The 25,999-nt window shown below is 40.4% G+C and overlaps 2 protein-coding genes and 1 long non-coding RNA gene across 5 annotated transcripts in view; 2 read left to right on the top strand and 1 right to left on the bottom strand.

The window, feature by feature from the left end:
* Nucleotides 1-741: 741 nt before the first annotated feature.
* Nucleotides 742-22,166, top strand: LOC144531885 (leukemia inhibitory factor receptor-like). Of its 2 annotated transcripts, none has more exons than XM_078272254.1 (18): nt 742-852; nt 964-1,167; nt 6,510-6,661; nt 6,772-6,922; nt 7,050-7,301; nt 7,407-7,530; nt 10,422-10,564; nt 10,673-10,818; nt 10,924-11,077; nt 11,177-11,238; nt 12,990-13,212; nt 15,152-15,331; nt 15,413-15,514; nt 17,008-17,169; nt 18,571-18,699; nt 18,841-18,934; nt 19,070-19,121; nt 20,580-22,166. In XM_078272254.1, the coding sequence occupies exons 2-18, from the start codon at nt 1,074-1,076 to the stop codon at nt 21,039-21,041; spliced, it is 2,682 nt and encodes an 893-aa protein (XP_078128380.1). In that variant the 5' UTR covers nt 742-852; nt 964-1,073; the 3' UTR covers nt 21,042-22,166. The 2 variants fall into 2 exon arrangements, with proteins under 2 accessions (XP_078128380.1, XP_078128381.1); XM_078272255.1 differs by lacking the exon at nt 742-852 and adding an exon at nt 4,870-4,956 and having other exon boundaries at nt 1,092-1,167.
* On the bottom strand, nt 14,242-24,901 carry LOC144531899 (uncharacterized). Its single transcript, XR_013503263.1, has 3 exons — nt 24,846-24,901; nt 22,263-22,410; nt 14,242-14,863 (listed from the first exon to the last, which is right to left on the bottom strand). It is a non-coding gene; the product is annotated as an uncharacterized LOC144531899 (long non-coding RNA).
* Nucleotides 23,478-25,999, top strand: part of LOC144531884 (leukemia inhibitory factor receptor-like) — a 28,641-nt gene continuing 26,119 nt past the window's right edge. The window contains exon 1 of one of the 2 annotated variants that reach the window (XM_078272251.1): nt 23,478-23,582. The gene's annotated coding sequence lies outside the window, so the exon portion shown is untranslated. The remainder of the gene's footprint in view (nt 23,583-25,999) is intronic. The other variant, XM_078272252.1, reaches the window with a different exon arrangement.

Genomic DNA, 25,999 nt, shown 5'->3' on the forward strand with positions numbered 1-25,999 from the left:
ACGTTCATTGCTCAAACATATAAGTGACTTCAATATTATTACTAGACTGCGTGAGTAGTTACCAGTTACATACCAACGGGCTGTGTGCTCCTGAAGATGATCTGGGTGAAATGATTACCAGGTGCCATAATTAAAGTTTCTAATGTAGCTGCGCACGCGCACATAACGTAACATATCTGAGCATATATGAAGCTTAAAGAAATGACTCGTTCCCATTGTAACTGAACACATCAGACCCATCTGCTTTTTTTTTTTCTTCTTTCTTTATCCTCTTTTCGTGAGTGAGTTAAAGGTCTCAACAATATACTAAGGAACATATTAAAGTGCCTATGACAGAAAACGTTCTGACTTTGGTGTTTTCAAAAAAGAGCTTCAGATCTCAGTGTGGACATGTGTTTTACCGAGTCTGGATCACAGTACAAGCAAGATGAAGTTGTACAGATTCCTGATTTTCTCTCCAGAGTACAGCTGAAACTGTGACGTATGAGAAAAAATCCTAACAAATAAACTTGTCTCGATAAAGGCCTGCCACACTCCAGATACTGAAAAAAATGTTTTGTAAAGTCATTTCTTAAGAATACAAACATTCTGAGTTCATGTAAGGCATGTCTGATCTGGCCACCGTGACTCACAGTTACCAGAAGGCAGCGGCTCCACTTCCTGCAATGAAGTCCACATGGATTGGCAAATGGATTTCCAAGGTATGTTTCATTGGCTACTTTTAAAGGGAGTGTTCGCTGCAGGGTGTAACTTGACACTGTAACTCTCTCAGTTTTATTCTTACCCCTTATTGCCTTCAAATTAAATTCATTCTGTTTGCAAGATCCATGACAAGCAGTCAGACATCCTCATGTAAGTATTTTAAATTAATCCTCATAAAAAAGCCTCAAGAATATTCCCTTTATTTATTATTTTGGCACTGAATGAACTGATCATTACTTTTGCTAATTCTTTGTTTAACAGGTATCAAGTGTAATAAGTGGAGGTTTCTGATGTCTCGTCTATGATGACAGCACTAAATCAATGAGGGCTTGCTGACAAGTTTACATTAAAGGAATAACAGCTGATCCCAAATGGTCCTTGTAAAGGGGATTATGATGATCCCATGGTTATTACTGGTCTCACTGTTCTGCAAGAGCACACAAGATGGAAATGGCCAAGAAAGTGGTGAGTGCGTCATCCTCGAACTTCTAGGAATAACAGCATTAGATGTGCTTTACAGCTGATACTATACTGTATGAATAGTATAAGAATGTTGCCATATTTCCATGCAAATTTAAAATGCAAATTACAATGTATTTCAAAGAAGACAATGGTCTCTATACTTTACATTTACTGTAAATTATGAATGTATTATGCAGCCTATTTACTGTGATTATAATTAGAATTGTTTAAACCCAGTTTTTGGTTCTAATAGTACTTTTTCAAAATGTTTTCATAACATGTACTGGCATGCTATTGGCAATATGAATAGATAGCCTGCAGTATATTTAAGACTAGCATGCAGTTGCTGGAGTAATTGGTGGAATGCGGTCACAAACCCCCTCAGCTTAAACGTGACATACAGTTCAGGACCTGGGGCCTCATGTATAAACGTTGCATACGCACGAAAAGCTTGTGTACGCTGGTTTTCACAGACACTTTGTGATGTATAAAAAATGAACTTGACGTGAGAATGTGCGGGCAAAACTGTCACGCAAACTGTTGAGCAGTGGTGAGAATGTACGGGCCAAACCACCAAATCACCAAACATTACAAAATAAAGTTTCCCCTACAGTTACCGTCAGCCGTCTATGACGTTGACTATTCAAAAACCTAATTACCACCACTAATAAAAGTTTGATCATTGATGTGGATGGATTCACATCAGAATGCCAAAATTCTATTAACTGTTTTATCCGCCACCACTTAATAACTTCTGTGCATGTCCCCCTCTGTATATGGTTAATATTGCACACAGCACGGATTATCTAACACATATGAAATATATACTCGCTGTGCAACTACAAGACTGGCCTGGGAAAATGCAATTGTCTCTGTGAGCCTGACTCGGGCTCATCCATGGGGCACGTGTGAGGCTCAATTGATCCGTGGATTATGTGTAAATAAGTGAACAAGGTGTGGGGAATTAGGTGAAGCCTATAAAAGGTGTTGATATTGCTATACTTGATGCGCAATGGCTGCTCTGGCACTGCTTGAAGACATCGCAAATTGGAGAATCCGGAGAGAGCGTGTATTCAGAGACCAAGATGATGACTGGCTAATGAGTCGATTCAGGTTGCCAAGGGCTATCTTGCTGGAACTCTGTGCTGAGCTTGGGCCGGCTTTAGAACGTGAGACAGTAAGGAACCACACGTTACCTGTCCCCTTGCAAGTTCTCACCACGCTGGGCTTCCTCGCAACGGGGGCTTTCCAGAGAGAACTGGCTGACCAGTCAGGCATTTCCCAACCATCACTGAGCCGCGCCATGCCAGCTGTATGGAACGGTATCATCCGTATGACACCCAGGTACATAAGATTTCCCTTCACTGTCGGTGAGCAGGCCAACATTAAACTGCAATTTGCAGCGATGAGCCGATTTCCAAATGTAATCGGAGTCATCGACTGCACTCACATTGCTATAAGGCATCACCATCAGAAAACACTTCCACTCCATTAATGTGCAAGTGATCTGTGATGCGCAAATGTGTTTGCCCAATGTTGTGGCACGGTGGCCTGGCTCTACTCATGATTCATTTATCCTGCGAAATAGAAGCGTTGGGAACATACTTCAAGCAGCGGCACAGGATGGCTGGCTTATTGGTAATATATTTCATTTATGATCATTAGGCTACGGTCAAATAAGGCAATGATCTTGTATTGGCATCTGAGTATGTGGTTATTGAATACCCGTAGGTGACCGCGGTTACCCGTTGCAAACTTGGCTCCTCATCCCGCTTGATTGTGATTTATAAAGGAAAGGTGCACAGGACCTGGCGTACGAACGGTTTTATACATTTCAATATTTCTGTGCGTAGGTACTTTTCAAGTTTAGGCCGTATGCCATCTTCTGGTATGAAAGCTGCGCAATCTTTTATACATGGAGCCCCAGGAATCCATTTCTGGGGGTCCAATGGAGGGTAGATGCTAGACTGGACTCGCTAGACATGTCGACGTCACCACAGGCATACTGCGACACCAGTCAACAGACATTAATGCAGTGTTTATGTTTTACATACGCTCATGGCTGCCGATGTTCAACGCATTCTCATGAAGGGTTCCGTATGATATCCTACGAAAATGTATGCACACCAAAATGTATGATATCCTACGAAATTAGGAGACCGCCGGCTGGTCAAGTGACGTCGGGTGGTCACGTGACACCGGCTGGCTACGAGCTCCATGACGCCGAGCGGTAACGCTAGTTGTCTAAGGGCTCCTGCACGCTGCCTGCGTGGCGTGAGCGTGGCGTTTCTGTTGCGTGTCAGTTGCGTGGCGGCTGCGTGGCGTGAGCGTGGCGTTTCTGTTGCGTGTCAGTTGCGTGGCGGCTGCGTGGCGTTGGTCTTTGCACACCAGAAACGTGTCTGACGCGGCGCTGCTGCTGCTGCTAGCCTTGTCTCTACATATGTATGTTTCCCATTGATAAAATGAAATAATAGCTGGTTCTTCAACCCTATTTTCAATATTTTTTTGTTTGTACATATGTTTGCACAGCAAAGACAACGTCGGCAGTATTGATGGCAAATTAGGCTACAGAATATTTCCTTCTGTATTGACAGGTGCAATATTTGAAAATCGATAATTATTTATTATATCTGCATTTATGTCAAAACTTAGAGACTTTCAAACATCAAAATGTCATTTATTAAATGTATTCGTGTCAAAATGACATATAAACATCTTTTCATATTCTATTTTTCCTGTAACCGTTTCCAACACGCTTGCGTGAAAAATAGGCGTCGGTCCTATTTCTAGCATGCACGTGCTTTCGGCGCGGCTCGAGCTGCGCCTGAGACGTGCGTGTCACGCAGGCAGTGTGTAAGCTCTAACCTGTTAACATGGGAGCCAAAATAAAAACGGACACGCCACGCAGGCAGTGTCCAGGAGCCCTAAGCCTCTACAGAGCTTCGTGATGCCGGCTACAGACTTCCGTTGTATCAGTGGTAGTTGGTGGTTCAATTACCCCAAAAAATACGTGACTTTGAGCCGTGTACAGAGCACCACAAGCTGTCGTTCGTTTCCGTGGACATTACGGTTAAATTTAGTCCACAAAATTAAGCGTTTTGCCACGATGAAAATTAAGATCAGGCACCAAAACAACTAGTTAAGATTAGCAACAAAAGATTGTGGTTTGGATTAAAACACACATTTCCTGGGTGAAAGGCTTTAGTATTCCCTGGGAAGCGAACTCCGCTCTCTGGCTTGAAAGTCCTGTATGTTAACGCCCACCCAACCACCCTGTCCACCTCCCTATTCAGCCAGCCACGTTCTTATACAGCGGCCATCAATGTAGTGAATATCAGAAAAACGTGGAATGCTTACGAACTACAGTGCTTAACTTTTTGTAGATTTTTGAAGGAGTGGTTCGTGAGAACAGGCTGTGTTGTTAATAATTTCTCCCCAACTATGTATCACATTCCTGTTAGAACATGTTCGATTGGGTAGGTTTTGGTTTAGAAGCCTTATAAGTGATTTTGCTGCTATGCTCCGTAACAGTCATTCCACTGCTACATCTAGCTACATGCTAACGTCAGGGAAACCTGTAATCTTTGTTGCCGTTGTTGTTCATTTCTCCTCAATTACAGATGACATTGCTTCTGGAACATGTCCAGCTATGTAGTTTTTGGTCTGAAGCTTATTAGAGATTTCTATCGCTATACTCCGTTACAGGCAGTCTTCAGCTGCAATGACGGCCGGCGTTGTATCGAACTCCGTTTCCCGTTGACATCTGTTCCCCCCACCCAAACCAAACCAAAGGTTTGTCCTCATCAAACTTGAGCTAATTAAAGTTCAAGTTTATCAATGAAGTGTATGGAAGTAAACTGCAGACTGTTGTCAATGCTAGTTAGAGGCAGTGGGACATATGTTGTCTGAAGGGTATAATGGAAATATAACAAGTTCTGCAGGTAATTGGTCATAAAACATAGGGATCACCCACAGGAAAACCACCAATTTCCCAGAGCGCCGGAGGCTTGCAGCCTCTCTCTCTCCCCCATCGTCTGCTTTTCATCCCTATTCCCTTGCTCAAATGAATACGTGAGGCCATCGAACTATAATGACCTGTTCCTCATTCTCGGAAACATTTAAATATTGATGCACGGAACTGAAAATCTTTTAGATAACACAAACCTATAATTTCTCTAGCCTACTCCAAGGGATGTTTCCACATATAGTCCTCCTTAAACAAACCAAACTCATTCCTCTTAAAGTGGACCAAAAAGTGGACCAACAGAAAACGGACTCGATTCTTTTAGCGTTCACATTGTGGGTTGATGAAAGAGGATTCAGTTCTCTTTCTGGTCCACTTTAGCTCTGATGGGGCCTCAGTTCTCTTTTTGTTAACATTACACAGTTTCTTCCCATTTTATTGCGTGTGTCCATGTACTTTTGACAGAGTTTTTATTTATTTGTCGCGCCACTGCATTGCGGTTCTATTGAAGCCCATAGCTTTCAATTTAATTGAAAGTTCCTGTGCGTTGTAGACAGCTGCTGTTTGATTTGTTCTTCATCCATATCTGGAGAAGTGCAGTAGTTACATCCTCTGACCAAACTATTCCTCGTCCTGTCTCGGTAGCTTTAGCAGCAGCCATGGCTCTAGTAGCATCGTTTGTTTGTTTTTCGAGCATCCCATGTGTGCTTTGGCTACGGCAAGCCCAGAGGGCTAAAATACATTGGCAAAAGGCAAAATGAACCTGAACCCCAACCTGAAGCGTGTTGTGTTTAAAATGCACGGGTGAAGAGAACCGCAACGCAGACTTGAAGCGAACCGTACTCAGACCACCTCCCGAGGAGGTTTGAGTACGGTTCGCTTCAGACGGGTCTGAGTCCCTTTTTAGTGTTCACATATACGCAAAAAATGCTGACTAATAGTATACTTGACAAAAAGTTACCTTCATGCGGCGATGACAGTTACGTTTAGGTACCAAAACGACTAGCTAAGATTAGAAAAAAAGATTGTGGTTTGGGTTAAAACAACTGTCTCTAGTTGTACTCCCGGGACACAAACACCCATTTGGTGGGTGAAAGTCATGTGTTTTCGTGAGGACATGAACTCCACTCCACCGCTTGAAAGCTCTGTGTTTTATGACCTAGACGTCCACCCCAACCACCTCCCTACACTGTGATTCACACTCTTATGAATAAGCAGTCAATGTGGTGTATACATAATCAAATACGTGGAATACATACGAATTACAGGGCATTACTATTTGTAGCGATGTGTAAAAATGCTTCATGAGAACAACCTATTGCCTCTCTGTAGTTTATGATAAGCACGGTGCTGTAAATAACACTATGATCATTCTCCTCAGGCGTCCTGCATTGTGGAGCTCAGAATCTGAAACTAACCGGCTCCGGTCAGATGATCCTGTTAACATGGGAAGACACGCCTTCATGCTCTGCAGTACAGGATGTGCTGATCTATGAGCTGGAGGTTCTCATAGCGGACAAGAAAGAAAATTATGTAAGTGTTCATTTGCATTACACCAACGTTGCTGACTTCCATGACAATAACCTCTGCTTCTGGAGTAGCCAAACAAACACACCTCTAATTTGGTTATGGAAATGTTTTAGGATGAAGTTGCTGTGACGCCTGACCAGATAAGATCTACTCACTCCTGGAACTGGACGTCATATTTGGCATTAGAGTGCGCTTCCCATTCAGTGAGGCTCAGGTCCCGATACAAAAACCATACAAGCCCATGGAATCAAGAGACTCTTCCTGGTTAATATTCATTTTACTTACCTCCATGTTTTGATAATCAAAAACATTCAAGCTGTCATTATTACACGTTTGACAGTCATGGCACTGCTTCAGATGCTTATAATGTCCTATTATTATGCTTTTGCAGGGGTTTATCCAAAGGACAAATACTTCAAGGTTGGCAGTACAGTCACCTTCTCCTGCATTCTGCCTGCTGGGAAATTTTTTGGCAAAATGTATCTGTCTGGGTATAGTAGTGCTGATATGAACACTACCAGAATCAGCAATCAGACCTATGCCTTGACTGTCCACCTGAACCAGGCATCAAAACACAGTTGCACTGATGTAATATGTGAACTGAATCCTTATGTTGTATATGGGGCTTGTGCTTTTATTGGCTGTAAGTATGACTTAGTATTGTGCTCAATTCTGGAGTCTTAAATTGGCCTACGTCTTGTTAATAATTGCTGGCTGTTCTTTTTTTTTAATACGTGCCATCACTCAGACCCACCTAATGTCACGGACCTTCAATGTGAAACCCGAGATCTGCAATCAGTCGATTGCCACTGGACATATAAAGACGCAAGCCTACCCTTTAAGAGTCCAACAGAATATCATCTACTTGAAAGGTATAATAAAACTAAACCGGATGTAGTCACAGGTTGGAGGACGGAAGCAAACAAGGCTGTAAGGGATTTGAATCTTATTAACTATTATACCATGGTCTGGATGAATACTCAATTCTGATTGGCTGAGGTTCTGGAAGGCTGCTCGGCTCGGAAACGTTAGAGAGCACGGGCTCAGGTCCACTGGACAACTCGGACTCCGGTCCACTGGAGAGCGGTTGAACCAGTGCATGGCGTCGGGGACCATGTCGACCACGTCCTCTCTTACGGCCTCCACGGTTCCCAGAAAATATGGCCAGATGGGTCCCTTCAAAAGACTGCTCAAGGGAGCTGCATGAAGGCGAACTGGACCGTAGATCACCAGCTAGTAATCTAGCGGCTTCGGCCTCCTCAGTCCGTCTAGCACATTTAGCTAGGTACTGGAACAAAGTCATATAAGTCTCTGGCTTTCCTCTAGGTGGAGAAACTTCCTGACTGGGAGAAGCAGGCAAAGGGGTAGGTGGGGTCAAAGACAGAGAACCTGTAGCCACAATGCTAGCAGGCCTAGAAGCAGGCAGGCTAGTGGGTGCTAGCTGGCTTGGAATCTGATGAGGAGCTGGTTCGTGACTGAGTGAAGCATTGGTGGAGTTAACAGGTTTGATTGAACACAATCCTTTAGTAAGTGGAGGAGCTGGAACAAAAATTAAGCTTGTAACCCAGTTAGGAATAGAATGAACAGCAACAGAAACAGAATGCTCCCACACAAGACAAAGACAACACAGATACTAAATACACAGGTTAACAAGGACTAACAAGAAACAGGTGACACAACAGGTGAAACAAATCAGGGCAGAACAATCAAACAGGCGGGAAAACAAAAGACAGGGAGTAAACTAGATAGGACAAGGGAGACAAGACAGACTTCAAAATAAAACAGGAAACAGAACATCACAATCATGACAGTGTAGTCCTGATTGTTGCACAAAAGTAGAATGAAGAAATCCAGGATAACTGAACATGCACATTTAGCACATAAAAACAGATACAGCAATAAAACCAACACAAAACAAGCATATTAAAAACAATTAAAACTTTGTAAAAATGTGGAGTGACTAGTAGGCCCTAAGTAGATCTTTTTAAATCCTTACGCATTGTTTTGTCTGTTGGACTTTTTCTCTCTGTCTGATAACAACAGCCGTATTTCCCTTTTTGCATATTAAATGTTTCACCTCCTCGTAATTTTCCATTAACAGCTGCTGCTCAGCGGGTTAAACATATGCCGCACGCGTCTTCTCCATTTCTGCATCAGTAAATCTGTGATCGATACCGTGGTCTGTTTAAGAAAGCCGTGAACGTGCACTTATCCCAACTATCTACACCTGGCTTGACATAGCTTCACCTTCTCATCCTGGCTCGGCAAACGTGCAACCGATTAAGCCGCGATGAGCGGACCACACCAAGTCAAGCTGCGCTTTTTCAGTTATCCTGGCTTTCTTCATTCTACTTTTGTGCAACAGGCCCCTGGAGCTAGCTGCAATGAGTAAATCTCCATGGTTACTTGGCTGGGTTTAATTCAACCTGCTTTTGTGCAACCAAGTCAAAGCTAAGTTCATCCAGGATAACTTGAATATCCCGGCTTAATCCCTTATCCTGGTTTTGTGCAACAGGCCCCTGGTTGCCTGTTTATGTTGTTGGAAAACAAAATAAAAACAACAAATAAAATGGAAAATGTGCCACCTTTTATGTAGATGTCCAATCAGTGTTGATGGTAAGTGTAGTCAATTTAAGCAATAATTCCTCAGTGCATGCTTTATTGAAAGAGAAAGCTGACTTCTCCTGTTCGCAGAGCTGTGCCAGCAGTGGCTAGGCCCTCCCTTCACCAGCATTACATTTTGGATGACCCTCCAAAATGATTGGGAGAAAAGGGATGACCCTCCCCAACAACTTATTCTACTGGTTTGCACTTAGCAAAGATGTACAGTTTACTATTGTTTTTCTACAGCCATGATGTATGTGACTAAACCTCTGCATTCTCATCTTATACATCCCACTCCTCTGTTATGGTGTGGTGGCCATTTCAGTAGATTTACTCACTAACATCCAAGCATGGAAACTAAATGCACACTTCCTGCATTACTGCATTACTTCAAATACTAAGTTACTCCTCTAGTGAACTAGTATTCACATGAAATAAAACAATAAAACATTGAGATCATTCAGCAAAGCACACTGGGTAATATTCAACACTGGTTGCTATGGACTCGTCACGTAATTACCTCTTTTGAAGAATCCATCGTGTCTGTATCCTACTGTGTGGAGGAGGGTTGGGGGCGCGATCACAGAAGGCTTATATCATGTGGACGCGCCGACAGTGTTGTTGCCATTACTTAGAATTCCTCATGGGGGAATGAAAGAAACTACGCACCATAGCTTTAACCATGTATACAGCTAATTTAAATAGCTCATGTTACTGTATTGTGTGAACAGTTTACTTCATTTAATATTGTATGTGGTGATTTCTTTTGCGGGGTCTAAATGTTTCACCTAAACCTAAAATGTTATTTGCAAAAATATTTTCTCTGCAACTGGAACTTAAGGTAGCCAAAGACGATTGTGATTGGTTTAAAAAATGCAATCAACCTACAGCATATTTTCCTCCTATCCTAGAATTTATACAGACAACAGGGCTGTGGAGTATGGTCTACTGTCATGTCAAATGTCGGTGCTGGATGTAGGAAGAACAACAGATTTTGCAGCTACAAACTGCAGCTTTCTCCATCAATATAGCATGCACTGAGAAATGTATTGCTTTAATCAACTACATTTTGTCATCCACATAAAAGGTGGCAAATGTTTTGAGCATTTTATTATGTATCAAACGAAAAAGTTAGACTCTCTTGGCATTTGTATTTCAGTCCGTCAATCTGTGCAAAGTCGCCTGAGACGAGATGCCATCAAGAAGTGCGAGTCGATGCTCGCGAGAGAAACTGGACGTTAACAGCAAGTAATCCTTTGGGCGAAGTGAAGCTTTCTGACACTGCAGACCTGACTAAAAGAGGTATACCTTTTTAAAACATTAGCATTTCTGTGTGGCAAAATGCTTATTTGGTGATTGACATCACCTTTATAATCATTGAAATCAGCTGATTGTTGTCTTTTGTTTCAGTGTACATGTACCCTCCAGAGGGAGTGACAGCTTCGAGTGTGAATGCCAGAAATGTCAGCCTGGAGTGGAAGTGGACGGTGCAGCAGTACTATAATCTCAGTTTAATATGCCAAGTGAACATTAATAACAATGGTGAAAACACCATAGTGAGTTGACAAAAAAAAACTCATTATTAGCAAGACTTTTAAAGTTGGATCCTTTTCTGAACTATACTAACATCATCATTCTTGTACTTGTAATTGTGTTCCCAGAGTGAACACTTTGGAGTTGGTCTTAACTTTTCAGTTTTGAATGACCTGATACCAAATTGGACATATAATGTGGAAATACGATGCAGAACAGCACAACATTTCTGGAAATGGAGCACCTGGAGCACAAATGTCAACTTCCATACAAAGGGTGATGGTAAGAAACAAAAAAGTAAACACTTTTAGTCAATAATGGCAATTGAACAGATACTGTTTCCATTTTTTTCTAGGCACTGATTGTCTCTTTGTCCTATAGTTCCAGATGCTCTTGATGTGTGGATGCAGGTGATGGACAACCAAATTATAACCATCTGGAAGGTAGGTCAGATGAGTGGCCACCACTTTCTAATAAACTGCTCTTCAGAAAGGCTTTATCAGTAGTAATTAATTGCTTTACTTGGTTGGTTGGTAGTAAAACATTGACTAATCCGTTAATGAGAAAACATTTTGGGTTGCCAGGATGTGAAAACTCTCTGGTTCTCTGCTTACCCTCCTCCAGCAGGACCCTTGTCTTTTTAGCTCTTCAGTTCATCAGGAGGACCACGCTAATTTGACCTCTATTTATTAACAACGTATTGATATTTACATTTCAAGACTGAATGGATTGTTGTAAAAATGTCACTATTAACACATTCACATTTTTTATTTTCAGAAGACTCACTGACTTTTGCTGTTGCTTATCAGAGAGTGATTATTAATGACTTACTTATACCTGCAGACATGATGGCTTGTTAGAAAGTGAGACACATTACCCTTAATTAATGACTTCATTAATGACTCACTAACCCTTTCACACCATGGCAGCAAAGGTTATTCCAATGAATGGCTTAAAACTAATCTGTAGAGCAGGGTTCAACGTTTTTTAAGCCAAGGATTGCTTAACTGAAAGAGACAGACCAGGGACCCCTCTACTACATACATTATGTTGTATAAAATGAAGTTGCATATTAAACTGGGACTACAATAACGTGTAGGTGGCCGAAGGCCTTTAAACATAGCTTTTTAGTGCATAGAACACTAAGCTATTAAAATAAAAATTGTTGGCATGATTTTATAAATCATCTTTTAATGTTAAACATACATGTGACACAGTGAATCTTTGGAATTAACGGTATCTGTGTCATATATAAAAGAGACTTCAGATACAGTATTAGGGGACCACTAAGGCCTATATAAAAGAGACTTCAGATACAGTATTAGGGGACCACTAAGGCCTATATAAAAGAGACTTCAGATACAGTATTAGGGGACCACTAAGGCCTATATAAAAGAGACTTCAGATACAGTATTAGGGGGACCACTAAGGTCTATATAAAAGAGACTTCAGATACAGTATTAGGGGGACCACTAAGGTCTATATAAAAGAGACTTCAGATACAGTATTAGGGGACCCTAAGGTCTATATAAAAGAGACTTCAGATACAGTATTAGGGGACTACTAAGGTCTATATAAAAGAGACTTCAGATACAGTATTAGGGAACCACTAAGGTCTATATAAAAGAGACTTCAGATACAGTATTAGGGAACCACTAAGGTGTATATAAAAGAGACTTCAGATACAGTATTAGGGGACCACTAAGGTCTATATAAAAGAGACTTCAGATACAGTATTAGGGGACCACTAAGGTCTATATAAAAGAGACTTTAGATACAGTATTAGGGGACCACTAAGGTCTATATAAAAGAGACTTCAGATACAGTATTAGGGGACCACTAAGGCCTATATAAAAGCATCCAAAAAGCAGCATGTCGTAGAACCTTTAAACCAGCTCTGTGTCATGGCAGTGTGTGCAGATAAACAGCTTCCCTCCGTGGCACCAGCTATCAGTTTGTTAGTTTAACTTTTTTTTCTGCTGAGTGATACTTATCGTGCAAAAGAATTTGAATTATAGCCATTGTTATGTGGTTATTTTATCACGGCTATGAACCAATCAGATTGCTTGATCTGAGCTACTCGTATTATAAACTTCATAAAGGGTGCCTTATTAGAAGTGGTGTTGATGAGGGCCTGATCTTCATGCGTGTGCTTTGGCAGTTAAGCTAAAGTCCTGATGTTACTTCTCTGCAGATGCCACTGGCCAACCAGAGTCATGGACACATCGAAGACTATGAAGTGACCTGGACCAAGACCACAGAGAGAGAGCGACGAAATAGGACCAAAGTGGCTCCCAACCATTACAGTCTTGCCCTCAGTTTGGACACCACTGTCGAGCATATCGTCACCGTTAAAGCTAGGAATATAAACGGCATTTCATCCCCATCAACCATCATCATCCCCAGCTCCAATCCAGGTATGAAGCTAACAGAATTCAGGTTTAAACCTACATTCATTGATTTTTTTTTTTCTGATTCTGAAAATGGCGATTTGTTATTGAACAGTTCCCTTTTACAAACTCTGCAGACGCAGAGCATTATAAGCATTATTTATGTGTCTGACTACCCAGCGAATGTAAATCTAATATTTAATCTCCTTTTAGCTCTGATTTGCTCTGTATCTGGCTAATTAGCTGCTGATGTTCCATTGTGTTCACCAGCTAGTCTCTAACTGTGTCTGTGTGCTGTTGGACAGGTAGTGTACAGTGGGTTTAGGAGAGATTTTTGATGAGATGGACCTCATTCATAGAGCTAATAATCCCAGCTAATATTGGGCGAGAGGCAGGGTACAGACTATCACAGGGCTCACATGTTGAGAATCACAATCAGAAAATGACATATTGCCAATTAGGTAACACTTGAATTTGCCTTTGTGGATGGTGCATACATAAACATTAAACATATTAATAGGAAATAAGTAGGGCTGTCTAACTAAAATTCTATTATTTTGCATTTCAGAACTGTTTTTAAGTACATATTAACAATGGAAAGCAATTATTACCAGTGTATCTTGATTGGGAATCAAATTAATGCAAAGAAAATGCCTTTATGAACTTGACTTTAAGATTTGTATTTGTTTATCATTTATTTATTGCTTTCTTTGTGTCGTACAGGCTGTGTATGTGTAAAACTACTGTCCCCCTCGACGGCAATACGTCGGCAACGGGTCATAACATGCCAACCGTAGTACGTCTTTAAGACCCGAGTCCTCTACGATGCTGACAGGTCTGCAGTTAGTTGCCACCCGTTTCGCAAGAGCTGTAGTAATTTTTGGGGATTTGGTTTCATCCACAGGTCGGCAAGTAGCACTCGTAGCACTCTCCAAAATACTGCTTTGCCTGAGTGGGTAGCATGCTAGTGGGTAGCATCAACCTGAGTCACGTTAATTAGCTCCGTAGGTAGTAGCTCAAGCTTGACGTGCTTCGGTGATATTTTAATTTGGGAGTTTTGGAAAATAAAAAGCGCCATTCAGAACTGTGTTGCTGCTGTCTTTCTCTATCATGCCTGCAGCAATAGGAAGTATCGCAGCTTGATGATAAGTAAAGGTGCGGCAAAGGGTCTAAATAGTAGCCTGTTAGGCACGACGCAAAGCCGAGTGAAGTGTAAAATAAATTAATAAATGCCGGCATGCAATTAATGTGATTAAAAAAAATTAGCGTTAATGCTGACAGCCCTAGAAATAAGCAATAAATACAGAAAAAAATCCTCAGATGAATTCGTCAGCAGTTTGCAACCCTGTCAGCTGCACGGCTTCCGGGAAGGCTGCTCTCGTGTTTCCTTGCTTATGGCTCATCGTGATCCCTCCTCGGGGCAGAAACTAGAGCTTTGAGACGGCCTTCACAAAGGAGGGACAGAACAACTTCCAGCTCAACCGAGGAGCGAGGAGATATCAAATAAGAGACATGAGATACAGACGGGAAGAAACTGTTTCATGGTGTGAGGTTTTGGTCCTGAAGGTCCGCAGCCTCCTGCCAGAAGGGGAGGGGTTCTAGAAAGTTTGTGTCCGAGGTGAGAGGGATCAGCCACAATCTTTTCTGCCCGTCTCAGGGTCCTGGAAGCGTACATGTCCTGGAGGGATGGAAGATTGACAGCCAATCACTTTCTCAGCAGAGCAAAGATAGACAATCATTCACGCTCCCAGTCATTCAAGCAATTTAGAGTCACATTTGGATTATTTGGACTGTGGGACAAAACTGACACTAACATGGGGAAAACGTGCAAAGAGGGGGGGCAAGCCAGCCAGTGGGTTAAAACTCTATTCCCTTATGCTTTCAAGCGACAGTGCTAACCACTGCACTACCCCAATTGCAGCTATATGTCTATTTCAATCCTAACTTCCAAAGTCTTTATTTTCAGACAGAACCAGAGTGAACACTTCTTTGATCATTGGCAGCAACGGTAGCTTCAACCTGTCCTGGTCTGCCAGTCCAACAGCCAGCTGTGGCTACATAGTGGACTGGTGTCCTACCTTAGGAAGGTGCACCGTGGAGTGGCTGAAAGTGCCTCCCAATCAGACTAATGCCAGTATATTTTCAAGTAAGTCTTATCATTTGCCCAGAAAACAGTTGCATTACATGTATTTGTGTTACAATACATCCTTTTATTTCTCCACTCTAGAAAACTTCAAAGATGGACTGAGATACACTTTGTCAGTATATGCCTGCACCCAGGAAGCTCCAGTGCTACTACAAAGAAGTGAGGGCTATGTCAGAGAGAAAAGTAAGATTGAAATGTTTGATATTTCTGTGGAGTACTTTTAGCTTAATAAATCTATCCGTGCAATAAAAAAGCACTTTGTCCAATACTGTTTCACCTATGTTACGCTTTTTTAGATTAGAGTCAACTTCATTGTTATTGCACATGTCACAAGTACAGAGCAACGAAATGTAGTTAGTGTCTAACCAGAAGTGTTTAAGCAGTGATTAAATAAAAAATTTAATTAAAGCTGCAAGCAGCATTGGACGGGCCCTCGCACCTCCTTGCACGTCGGGGTTACTGGCGGACGCCGCTCCTTGCGACCGTGCATTTGCGTCGGACTTAGACACTGCAAATCATCACCAATAAAAAGGGAACTCCCTGCTGAGTTCAATGATACGTCACACAAGACATCATACAGTTCATTAGCTGTGAAAGGGGGCGTGGCTTAAGCATAGGGGGCGGGCCAAACCATGACCAGTGAAAACAGAACTCTCTGCTGAGTTCAATGATACTTCACACAATAGTTTACATCAAACGAGTCATTAGTTATAAAAAAAAAGGGCGTGGCTAAAGCATAGGGAGCGGCTCAAACCATCACCAATCAAAAATGAACTCTCTGCTGAGTTCAATGACACCTCACACAAGACTGTACCTTCAACGGTTCAAAAGCCATAAAGGGGGGCGTGGCCTGAGTACATGGGCATGGTTAAAGTATAGGGGCCGGCTCAGTATCACAAGTAGACCACACATTATAAGTTTCATGTAAATTGGATGATGTTTGTCATTTAAGGCTGATTTCCTGTTGCCAGCAGGGGGCGCTATGACCAAAAGTCAATATTGGCCTGTACACTCAAGTTACACCCACTTCCTGTTTCAATAGAGAAATGCACAAAATGGCCGCCCCACCACGGCCATGCCCTATGACGAAAGGGTTTTCTTTTAATAACTTTTCATCTTTAATGTCTTAAGATGGCACAGACCAAATTTAAAGTCGATCGGATGAAATCTGTAGGAGGAGTTCGTTAAAGTACGACATGTGGAAATGGCCAAAAACACACTCATTTTCAATTCAAAATGGCAGACTTCCATTGCGTTAAGGGTATGGCTCCAATTAGCTTTTTTGTACGTCTTGACATGCTACATATATGTACCACGTTTCGTTAGTTTACGTTAAACGTACTGCATTGGCTCAATTCTTTTAATTTTGTAGGAGACGCTAGCTAGCCATTTTTGTGCGCCTATTCCCGAAACCCTTAAAATACGTACATTTTCACCAGGCTTGATGCGACCGCCAATTTTGGTGAGTTTTTGAGTATGATCAGCCCCTCAAAAAGGCGATTCATTTGCAGACGGGCCTTCGCCGCTGTTGGCGCTCGTGCACTAATAAAAGTGCTACAGTATGAATAAATAACATGCTACAGTATATACAGAGTACAAGGTATGAATTATATATAAGTATATAGATATGTGTCTATATGAGTGACTATTACTACAATAGTACTTTCTATTAACAGAAATACAAGACGACCTGTTTAAATCATTCACGGGGCAACAGCAGGATTGGGATTACGAGGTATCCTGGGAGCCTATCTCTCTAAGAGAGCAGACTGCTTTTATCCAAGGCTATGTCCTGTATTGTTTGGACTACAACAAGAAAGTCATCAACTTCACCACAGGTATTGTGACACCCTGTTATTTTCTGATGAAATTCCACAGAGAACCAGGGTTACATACAGGACCTATTATGCATTCTCAGTCTGTATACACATTTACAAATATAAGAACACATTTGCATGTCAGGATACACCTTTACAAACCTTCATATCAATTACCTTAGTATTGCGGCAACACTCCACTTAATTTCCCCCTGTTTAGCATTTACAAGCAGTATGTAAACATGTAATAGATGGTTTCTAATAACATACTGTAATATAGTTGTAAGCAGATGTAAGTGTTTATTTATGTCTATAACTATAACTCCTCAGCACCCAAATGGAGGCTGTTGTAAAAACAGATATTGAATGACAATAAAGTAAAACACAGTTATTAGAAGTTGACAAATCTGTCTATTATGAAATACTTAAAATGTCCTTATAGCTCATAGACTGTAAAAATAATGGACGCAGCATCGGTGATGTCACCCACTGGTTTGTGGACTGCCGTTTTGAAGCCAGCAGTTCACATTTTGGCCATCCACATCTTAGTATTTTTTAGAGCTGGAGTGACCATATTTGGCGTTTACGGCACTGTTGTGTATGGTTTCAATGGCGCTGCACTAAGATAAATAGGTAACATTTTACTGGCGGGTAAACGCAGACCTACGGGTACTGGTGCTGCTTGTCAGCGTGTAGCATGCAGAGCTGGTTGAAAATCGGCAGGCTTTCTTTTAAGTTACCAGCTAATGCTAGCTAGCTAGCTTGGTTGGCAGAATACTGAATAAGACATTTCTAGGCGACCAAAGTTTTCCAATTAACTTTGCTGAAGTGAAAACACACAGCGAGAGGGTCAAAGTTTAAGATGAAAACACGGACAACACCCAAAAACAAGTTGAAGTCTATTGTCCACAGTGTTAGCATGATTAGCATTGCTAAGCCTCTGTCCTGACTGACAGGTCCTAAAGCATCCCCTGCTTTATCGTCTATTTTTAAATAAATGGGATCATAATTTACAAAATGAACATCATGCTGTATTGAAGAAGACTTGTAATTGAGACCGTAAACTGGTTCATAAAATGTTTATTGAGGTATTAAATCAAGGCGGAAGTGTTTTTTTTCTCCATAGACTTCTATAGAAACAGACTTCTTTTTGAAGCCAGTGGAGTCACCCCCTGCTGGAAATGAGATAGAATGCAGGTTTAAGGCACTTCTGCATTGGCTTCACTTTTCAGGCGCGGAAGGTGCCGGTTGTTATAGCTGCTTATGTAGTAAATGTTAAATAGGGGGACCTGAAGCGTTACGTTTATTATGTAATGCAGACCTTCTGACTTTACTAATTGAAAAGCACTCTATGTTAAATTGTGACCTTGATGGGTCTTCAGGATGTTTATTACTAATGACAATCTATTTTGTTTGGTTTAGACAATCCTGAGGCCACTAGCCTGACAGCAAGAAACCTTAAAATTGGTTCCTACATATTCACAGTAAAGGCACGGACAGCAGTTGGAGAATGTGGCACTACATCCATCACTGCCACCTTGAATTCACTGAGTATATTGCTTTTTTTCCATTTCAGATCACTATTTTTTACTTGTGTACAAATCAATTGTCTTATGGAAACACAATCAAATCTTGAATTTATTACTTTATCTGATCAACTTCTGCTTCTCATTTGGGTTGTTAACTCAACAGCTGATAACTTGATCAAGACAGTCTTCATTTCCCTGGTCACTGTTTTTGGTCTTCTTTCCCTCATCACTATTGTTTGCTACAGACACTGGACATGGTAAGCAAGTCAACACATTCATTTTCTGTGGAATTAGCTCAATTGTTGTCTCTAATGGTACTCTGATGGTTCTAATGACTGCATGGTGTTGCCATACCTGTGTGACTTATTTCCATGCATTCTTACATCCAACAGTATCAAAGAGACGGTCTATCCTCCAATCCCAAAGCCAGTGTTGACATTAACGGTAGGTCCTCACAACCATGTCTTAAAGGGGCACTCCACTAATCACATATTAATATATCAGATTACGGTAGCACTTTACATTACACCACGGTAATAAGATGGTAATAGTGGGGTAACAGTGTGATAATAAAGAGGTAATGTATAGGTAATAACATGTAATTACCATTGTAATAATTGTGTAATACATCACAGTAATAAGATGTAATACTAGAGTAAAAAGGTGATAAGAAGGTAACAGATGTAATAACATGCAGTTATTAATGAAAGAACTAGGAAAGGGTTCGATGATAACCATATGTATATCTGGGTAATGGTAATATAGTTATATTAATATTGTAATAACATGATAATAATGGGGTAATATATGTTGATGTTTTCACAGTATTATAGGCTACTATCAGCGTAATACCTTTCAAATTAGATAAAACTTCTTGGAATTTAAAATTGGTAATTACCATTTTATAATGCTGAAATACATCCACCCTTTATGTTCCAAATATTTCCCTTTTGTTTCAAGGCAATACTTTACAAATGATATGTTACCAGATATACATATGGTTATCGTCGAACCCTTTCCTAGTTATTACATTGGTAATTGCATGTTATTACATCTGTTACCTTCTTATCACCTTATTACCACAGTATTACATCTTATTACTGTGATGTATTACCCAGTTATTACTTTGGTAATTACATGTTATTACCTACATATTACCTCTTTATTATCACACTGTTACCCCACTATTACCATCTTGTTACCGTGGTGTAATGTAAAGTGCTACCCAGATTACTTGTCATGAGGAGTATTAATCAAACTCAGAAAACTGTTGCCTTATGTGGCTCTGCAGGGGGCTTTCTAAAGTCTGAGAAAACTAGCCTGTTGATGTCATAGTGATGTCATCAGCATTAGCTCGAATCGGCTTAAGACTTCAAATTTTTTTACCAAGCCTGTATAAGAAAATGTGAAGTTTGGAAGATGAGGACATTTAAAAGGCATGGGTGGTCTAATGACAGTTGCCATTGAGTGGCATTGTGAGTGGGATCCAGCGTTTTTGGATATTAGAGACTTAAAGTCAGGATATCTGTGTTTTTCGTCATATAATGATGAGATAGATCGGACTCAAATTACAAAATTATCATTTTGCCGAGACTAGATTAACTGATAAAACATTTGACACAGGAATAAGACTAAAAAACAAAAGTGGCAAAATTCAGAGAAAACATTTTGATTTAAAGTAATGAGAAAAATTGAACTAAAATGTAATGACTTTTTGTCAACTAACACTGGACTATGTTCGATTGTCGTCAACTAAAACTAGCAAAACTGAAGGATGACTAAAATGTGACTTAATCTAGGCTAATAGGCTAAGCATTTTCTGTCTAAGACTAAACCTAAAATAGCTGCCAAAATTAACACGGTCATGAAATTAATGTGAGGTTATTTTGTTTGTTTTTCCAGGGTGAACATGGATGTCGTCATTTTCAGGTGGATCAGTGTCACTATAGTGAAGCAAATATCATGGATGTTCCGGAACTGTATTGTAGTGCAGGAGCACCAATAAATGGTTTGGTCAGCCAGGAGAACATGAACACACAAACTCCAAAGGGTTACTACAACCAGCCCCTGAAAAAGTGCAACCTGCCACCCCTCACTTTACCATCTATGGCCATCCCATCTCAGTCAGGGTTACCATCTTCTTCATTTAGAATGGAATTTCCTAATGTGTCATACAACCTGATAATGCAGCCTGGGAATCAGCAGTCCAACTTATGTCCTGAGCTTCAGGAGGGAACATCTTTAGAGAGAAGCTCCGATGGATACCAGCCTCATCAAACGGACACCTTCACTACAAACCAGACAGAAGAAGATCCAGACAGTCCTATGTCCTGTGTCTCCACTTACATATTGTTACCACAGTAATCTTCCAGATAGCTTCTGCATGCAATGCCGGTATGGTAAGTTATAAGTAGGGTAGCCAGAAAACAGAACTTTAACACGGATTTAGTGTAACACGTAATTATTATTATGTGTATTTATTTACACAGTTAAATGTTTTTTTTTAAGCATAGTTTTAGCAATCTCTAGGAATGCAAATGTCTGTATGTCCAGCACTCAGGTCTATACTGAAATAGCTCAACAACTAGTGGGTGGATTGCTATGAAATTCGTAACAGACATTCAAGGTCCCTTGTCGCTAAATCCTTCTGACTTAGGTGATCCCTTCACCCCTCACGTAGAGCCACCATGAGGTAGACGTTGTTGGTTTTCATTGAAGAATGTCGACAACTATTGTATGGATTGCCATGAAATTTGTTTGAAACGAGTTATAACAACTTTGATGACTTTTTATCTAGTACCTGCAAAACTATTGGCATTCCCATCAGCCTCAGCTGTACTTTGCGTTTAGTGCTGATTAGCAAATGTTACCATCTAACACACATTATACATAAAGTCTCGTTAGCTTTGTTCCACCAGTTAGGGCAGGACAAATGCCAGCTTTACCATTCTTATTGGTAGAAAAGATTTGTGACCTAATAAATTCCCATCTAAGCTCCGGCCCACTTTAAGCTGAGCATAGGTCTAATCAACCAGAATAACTGGAATCACCTGCGTGGGTGTTTACAGGCTTTAACGTCTGGAGGAATCTAAGCAAGTTCAGTTGCCCCTTGACTTAACTCTTCTGGGTAAAGCATGACCTTGATGGCTGAGAATCTTGAGACGTCTGGTTGTTAGTCTTGTTGTTTCATGAATGATCACTGATGAAGAAGTATACACTCTGAATTATATTGTATAATAAAACTTGACTGTAATTTTAAATAAATTAGGAGAATGCATTTAACATGTGAACTACTGTATGTACCTCAAAATAAAATGGGGGGGGGGGGACTCTTTAGCTGTGTCCTATTGAAGTGGGTTAATACTAATGCAAACATGTACTTTGTATTTTAGATTTGTAATTCATTCCAGTCACTTTGCTGATATCTGTTTAAACTTTGGCATTCAATTGTCTTTTTCAATGTTGTAGAACAATAAAATATAAAAGCTTTCCAGGGGGGTGAATACTTTAATAGGCAAATCATTTTAGATGATATTGGGCCATGTGGTAACCATTTGGTCCATTTAGGTTTAAAATAAGACATACCTTTGAATCATTCATTTGCTTTAGTTAAATCTCTGCCTCATTAAATCCTCCCAGTGTCCTCAGAGAGTCTTCACTGGATCATCAGTCTGTTGAAACTTTCGCTGAGCTTCTTCAATAAATGTCGTTACTGAACCAGTTTCACTTCATTCTGAGAGAAACAGAGAAAAGGGTACATTTTAACTGATATTTATTTAAATTATAATGATGAATATGTGGCAAACTGCGTTGTTAACAATTTTGTTAGTGAGCACAAGAGGGAGCTATAGCACTACATTACTTATGAGAGGATTGTGTGGCCCTAGACTAAACTGGTACACAGTATAGGTCAGGGGCGAAAAGCAACTAAGTACATTTACTCAAGTACTGTACTTAAGGGCAATTATGAGGTACTACTATTTATGTATTTCCATTTTATGCTACTTTATACTTGTACTCCACTAAATCTTGAAAGCAATTATTGTGCTCTTTACTCCACTACGTTTATTCGACAGCTACAGTCACTAGTTCCTTTTCTGATTAAATAAAGCATATGATGAGTTTCTAAAATACAATGCATCGTTAAAGATTAAACCTTTAAACCTTTAAACCTTTTTTTGACTTGTGACCTCTTACAAAAAAAACTAGTTGGAAACCTCTTTAGATGTCTACGAATTGTTAATAGTTCCACCAAAGAAACATTTCACCTATAGACTTCACAGATGGTTTCATTCAAACCACCTGAGATTCCTTTAAACCTTCAGATGTATCTGGTGACCCTTTGGACTAGGGTTCGAACCCCTAAACTACCGAACACGGCATATCATTCAGTTACATTTAGCTCCACCTCAATCAGCTACAACAGTAAAATGCTTCTTATACATTGTTGCATCAGTAATAACAATCTAATGTCATCTATGATAATGTATCCAGGGACGTCCTTAGGCCTATTTTAGGGGGGCTGAAGCTACCCCAAAATGTTCCTAAGCCCCCCTAAATAATAATAAGAACAACAACAACAATTTGATTCATCCTCATTGACATTTAGACGCAACAAAAGATATATATAGCTACAAAAAAATAGCCAAAAAGTTGGAAGTTAGACAGAAGTACAGAGAGTCGTTGTGCTATCGCATAGCACGATGCACCGCAGCGTCTCGTTGCATTGGTGTGAACTGGCAGCTTTCAGAGCGTTGCAGACCGGCGCGTTGCAAGTAACTGGGGGATTCATCTCGTCTCGTCGCTACTCTTTGGTCTGAACTCGCTATGCACCCTCCCCCCCACACATACACACGCTAATGGTGAAAGGAAGGCTGATTACACGTAGTGATACAGAGTGAAATTGTAAGTTGTTTTTAATTACCTGCTTACCTTTAGCTACGTTTTCTTGAGGTAAAGGAAAGGGGATATTTTGGTTTGCTATGGAAAACTATAGTCTAGCTAGAGTGAACGAGCGAAATACAAGAGATGGTTAACTTTGCAAGCTAATCACAATTCTTTATTCATTGCCAATAATCTATCTCTATGGTTGGCATATTCTAAAACAATATCAATCCCCATAGAATGTTGTTGTCACTGAACTAAATGTCATAGGGTCCCTGTTAATGCTGTTAAGCACATGCCCACAGATACACATGTGAAAATAAAATGAAAGCAATCCTACATACAGTATATGCAGTAATCATTACTCCAAATCTTTTATTCCTTCCGCCATCAGGTTATTGTATTTAGACAGTAGCCACTTTAAATAGGATCCGTATTAATATCTTACATGATAAAGTATGCAGTGATGCCTATTTTTTTCTTTTTCTTGTATTTGTTTAACTTACCAACGTATTAGCTGTCTGGCCTCCGTTTGTCTGTTTTTGGACATTTTGGATGTTATTTCATGTGACCAATTTGCATTTTGAAGTCATGAAATTAGCATCAGGGTTTTGTTTTATCTTAAAGGATAAGACAGAAGGAACAGAGTAGAAATGGAAGAAGAGGATATGTCTGTCACTTTTGACTTGTTAACATATTGGTTTCTTGACTGGTGGTTGACATTAGTTCTAATACAGTAACGAAAGATGTGAGTGCAAAGATTTTGCAAACGCAAGTTACAAATACCCTGGGGGCTAAGCCCCCTCCTTTTCAGAAAATCTGAGATATTAAAATGCTGCTTATGCATTGACTCATCAGTATTTTTCCAACACTGCAGGTCATAGAATCTGATGGTTCACCAAATACAGTGGTACGCCGGTCACACAGACAACTAAACACGTGAAACACCGTCTGCATTTTGGGACATGTTTTTTGCGGCCCCTTTGATGTTCAAAGTGAAGGGGGGGAAAAAAAGGACTCAAACAAGATTTTATACAGTAAAAAAACGTTTTTCCTTTATTAAATCATCATTGATAAAGTTGGAGACGGTTTAAGTAACAAACTGTTAGCTAGCTTACCATACACTTCTGGCTAGCTAATCACCAGGACAAATTTGCTGTTCAGTCCTGGCAACAAACACGGTTTTGTTAGGCATATATTCTCTGTAGATGTTTCATTGTTCATACTGAAATTCTCAGCATCAATTTATAATTGTTTCAGTAAGTTTGAGTTAATTGCACTTACCGTGTAGTACTGCATGGGAGGTAGAAAATGGCCGACTTGTCTCCTCTGTCTCCAACCGAAGAAGTGAAATGCATGGGCGGAGCTTAAAGGAGAATTCCGGTCAATTTCAACACGTAGCTCTGTTGTTTGGAAATTTGGAGTGCTGTCAGTAGCAAGAAAAACTAAAACAATCGGTGTTGCCTACACTGTGTTATCCTCCTGCTAGCGTTAGCACCCAACAGGCTTAAACAGGGCAAGTTTTAAACGTGTTGTTAGCCTCTAAACATGCTTGAAATGTCATTACAAGTGCATACGCATGTGCAGTGATTCCTTCCGAGGGAACACAGCAAATTTGACTGGAATATTGGATTGTATGAGTTCGACAACCAACTAGTGTGGACTTGACCGGAAAACAGGAAATAAACAGAGGTATGTGCACTGGCTGGATTAACACAACTTTATGCCTTTCTGTCACATCTACTGCAGTCAGATTTGCTGTGTTCCCTCGGAAGGAATCCCTGCACATGGGGAGGCACTTGTAATGACATTTAGAACATATTTAGAAGCTTAAAACACATTTAAAACTTGCCCTGTTTAAGCCTGTTGGGTGCTAATGCTAGCAGGAGGATAACGCATTGTAGGCAGCACCGATTGTTTTAGTTTTTTTTGCTACTGCCAGCACTCCACATTTCCAAATAACAGAGCTACGTGTTGAAATTTACCGGAATTCTCCTTTAATTACATCTCTGCGGAGTTGGGTTAACACTGACCGGATCAACTCTGTCAACTCCAACACTGAACACCATTTAAATCAGAATGTGTTAAAATTACACTCTGGGAGTGAAAATCATCTCGGAAATGTTTAACTCTGAAATTTCAACACTCCAGTTTTTGCTGTATTGTTATACTTTATGAAACACATGAATGCATAGTTTGGCCTTTAACAGGAGGGACTACTGTTTGAGTTTGTATTCCTTTTTAAAAGCATCAGCCATAAAGATGTATAGAGACCCAACATTTTCAAAATGACATAAATCAAATGAGATAAAATAAATCATATGAATAAATACAAAGTTTGAAATACAAGTAAATTGTGCAATAATCCAATACTTTTTCAAAACATTTTTCTTCAAGGCATTTACTAACTAACTGGGACGTTTTGGGACTGATTGGCG

This window comes from Sander vitreus, chromosome 16, assembly GCF_031162955.1.
Source record: "Sander vitreus isolate 19-12246 chromosome 16, sanVit1, whole genome shotgun sequence".
NCBI classification, from domain to species: domain Eukaryota; kingdom Metazoa; phylum Chordata; class Actinopteri; order Perciformes; family Percidae; genus Sander; species Sander vitreus.